The 2,095-nt window shown below is 64.0% G+C and overlaps 2 protein-coding genes across 2 annotated transcripts in view; both read right to left on the bottom strand.

Moving 5' to 3' along the window:
- VDAG_05067 (uncharacterized protein) overlaps positions 1–544 on the bottom strand; it is a gene marked incomplete at both ends in the record, with an annotated part of 1,093 nt that extends 549 nt beyond the window's left edge. The window contains one exon of the mRNA XM_009654803.1: positions 21–544. Coding sequence (XP_009653098.1) covers positions 21–544 — 524 coding nt within the window. The remainder of the gene's footprint in view (positions 1–20) is intronic.
- Positions 545–1,344: 800 nt separating this feature from the next.
- The window catches only part of VDAG_05066 (uncharacterized protein), a gene marked incomplete at both ends in the record, with an annotated part of 1,546 nt that continues 795 nt past the window's right edge, over positions 1,345–2,095 (bottom strand). Inside the window, one exon of the mRNA XM_009654802.1 lies at positions 1,345–2,033. Coding sequence (XP_009653097.1) covers positions 1,345–2,033 — 689 coding nt within the window. The remainder of the gene's footprint in view (positions 2,034–2,095) is intronic.

The following is a 2,095-nucleotide window of genomic DNA, read 5'->3' as shown; positions in this document are numbered from 1 at the left end:
TTCCCCTTGTCTTCTCCCACCCCGCGCAACCCGCACAAACTCCAACCCAGCGGCGCCCGCACAGGTCCTCCCACTCGCCCTGCTCCGCCTCCCCCTCGGCCTCCCCGCCGCCGGCCCCAACACCAACCGCAAGCCCGACCCCGTCCCACCCCCACCCCCCGAGCCCCTCCCGGACAACGCGGCCAACCTGCTCGACGAGCCCCCGCGCAGCCGCGACGCCGCGCGTGACAGGCAACACGACGACGATGCCGCCGAGCGCGTCGAGGACCTCGCGGGCCTCGGGCGCCAGGAACGAGGCGGCCCAGTCCTCGTCTTCAGCGCCGTCGGCGTCGGCGACGAGGTCGAGCCAGACGGGCACCGTGGCCGTGTAGTAGGACGTCGTCAGCGGCAGGACGTGCGAGGTGCCGGCGAGCGAGGGCGTCGCCGACGCGGCGGCCGAGGGTTCCGGCGTTGTGCCCGTCAGGGCGCCGAGGAAGCGTGCGAGGTCGTCTTGGCGGTCGTGGGCCGCGAGGGCGAGGATCCGTTTCGGGTTTGTGATCTCCATGGCCGTGCTGTGCTGCCTGCGTGCTGCCTGCTGTGCTGCCTGCTGTGCTGGCTTTTCTGCCGTGCTGCCGGGCTTGGCGTTTCGAGGGTGAAGATGTGATCGTGCCGGGGATGTGGTTGAAAGCAGCGACTTGGACTTGGTGAGAAGTTGAGGTGAGTGAGTTCGGTGTGTGGTGGGGTACCTAGTGGGGTCGACCTCACCGAGGCCTGTTGAGTTGCGGCGCCCAGACGCAGAGGCTCAGGTCAGTGACAGCCTGAAGAAAGGTTCTTTTTAATGATATTAAATAACTCACATCAAATAGTTCATCTTCTAGCAGAGTTAAGGACAAAGACCAAGGTAAAGATAGACCACCGACCGAGTTGACGAACTAGACATCAGCCGTGGAAGAACCCAGCTCGTTCACTTCTCATTTGGCCCTCCGACGAAATGTTAGGACATGAAACCACGGCACTCAAACAAGAATAATAGGACACCCCTGCTTCACGGTTCAATCTAGGCATAGCAAGCCGAATGACGAGGTGATGAAGCGAAAAGCAAAGGCAAATAGGCCAGTACAGCACATCTCTTGTTGACACGAAGACACATGTAAAGACATCGTATAATCATTCATTCTGATGAGATACCAGCCATGCCAGGCAAACCAAAGGAGGGTATTTATGACCGAAAATCCGACGAGACCCGAAAGCAGACCCGAAAGCAGACCCGAGAGCAGACCCGAAAAGCTATGCAAACCCAAGCAAGCAACCAACCAACCGACCCAGCAGCCAACCAACCAACCAAACGAGCACATGTCGCACAGCTCAGTGGTCGCCGCCCCAGCCGAAGCGCACATTGACGGCATTCATGGCGCTGACGCCGGCGCGCACAAAATTGCCGACGGCGTTGCCGACGACGGCCTGCGCCTCGGTCTGGCCGTCAAAGGTGGCGCCCTGGGCGCCCTCGGCGGCGACGAGGTCGCCCTGGTCGAGGGTGCCCTGCCTGCGCTCGAGGACGGCGCGGCGGACGGCGCGGGCCCACATGTTGTACCACTGCTCCTCGCTGAGGCTGACGTAGTCGCGACGGCCGGCAGCGGCGGCGGCTGCGGCGGTGCCTTGACGGTGGCGGGGGCTGCGGCGGCTCATGGGCCACTCGACGACGGCGACCTCGAAGCGGGCCGTGCGGAAGAAGAGCCAGGGCCAGGTCAGGAGGATGGTGAGGGTCAGGACGCAGAGGACGCGGACCCAGCGCAGCAGGCGCCAGCGGTTCGTGGCGGCGTCGTTGTAGACGGTCACCGTCTCGCCCTGCAGGGGAAAGGTGACGGCGACGTGGCCCTGGTAGCCGGTGGCGCGGACGAGCGTCTCGAGCTTGGAGCGCACGAGGTCCTCGTTCCAGCCCGTCACCTCGCGGCGCAGCTGGAACGTCTTGAGGCCGGCGTGGCTGGCGCAGTAGCGGTGGCACCACTCGGCGAGGCCGGGGCGGCCCGCCTCGAGGGCCCGTGACGAAAGCAGAACTATGTTTTTTCCTTTGAATTTCAGGACGCGCCGAAGGTTGCCGAGCATGCCACAGATGCGA

The sequence above is a fragment of the Verticillium dahliae genome, genomic scaffold, assembly GCF_000150675.1.
Source record: "Verticillium dahliae VdLs.17 supercont1.9 genomic scaffold, whole genome shotgun sequence".
Taxonomy (NCBI): domain Eukaryota; kingdom Fungi; phylum Ascomycota; class Sordariomycetes; order Glomerellales; family Plectosphaerellaceae; genus Verticillium; species Verticillium dahliae.
Note: the sequence above shows the minus strand (reverse complement) of the source record. Positions and strands in the feature narration are given on the sequence as shown.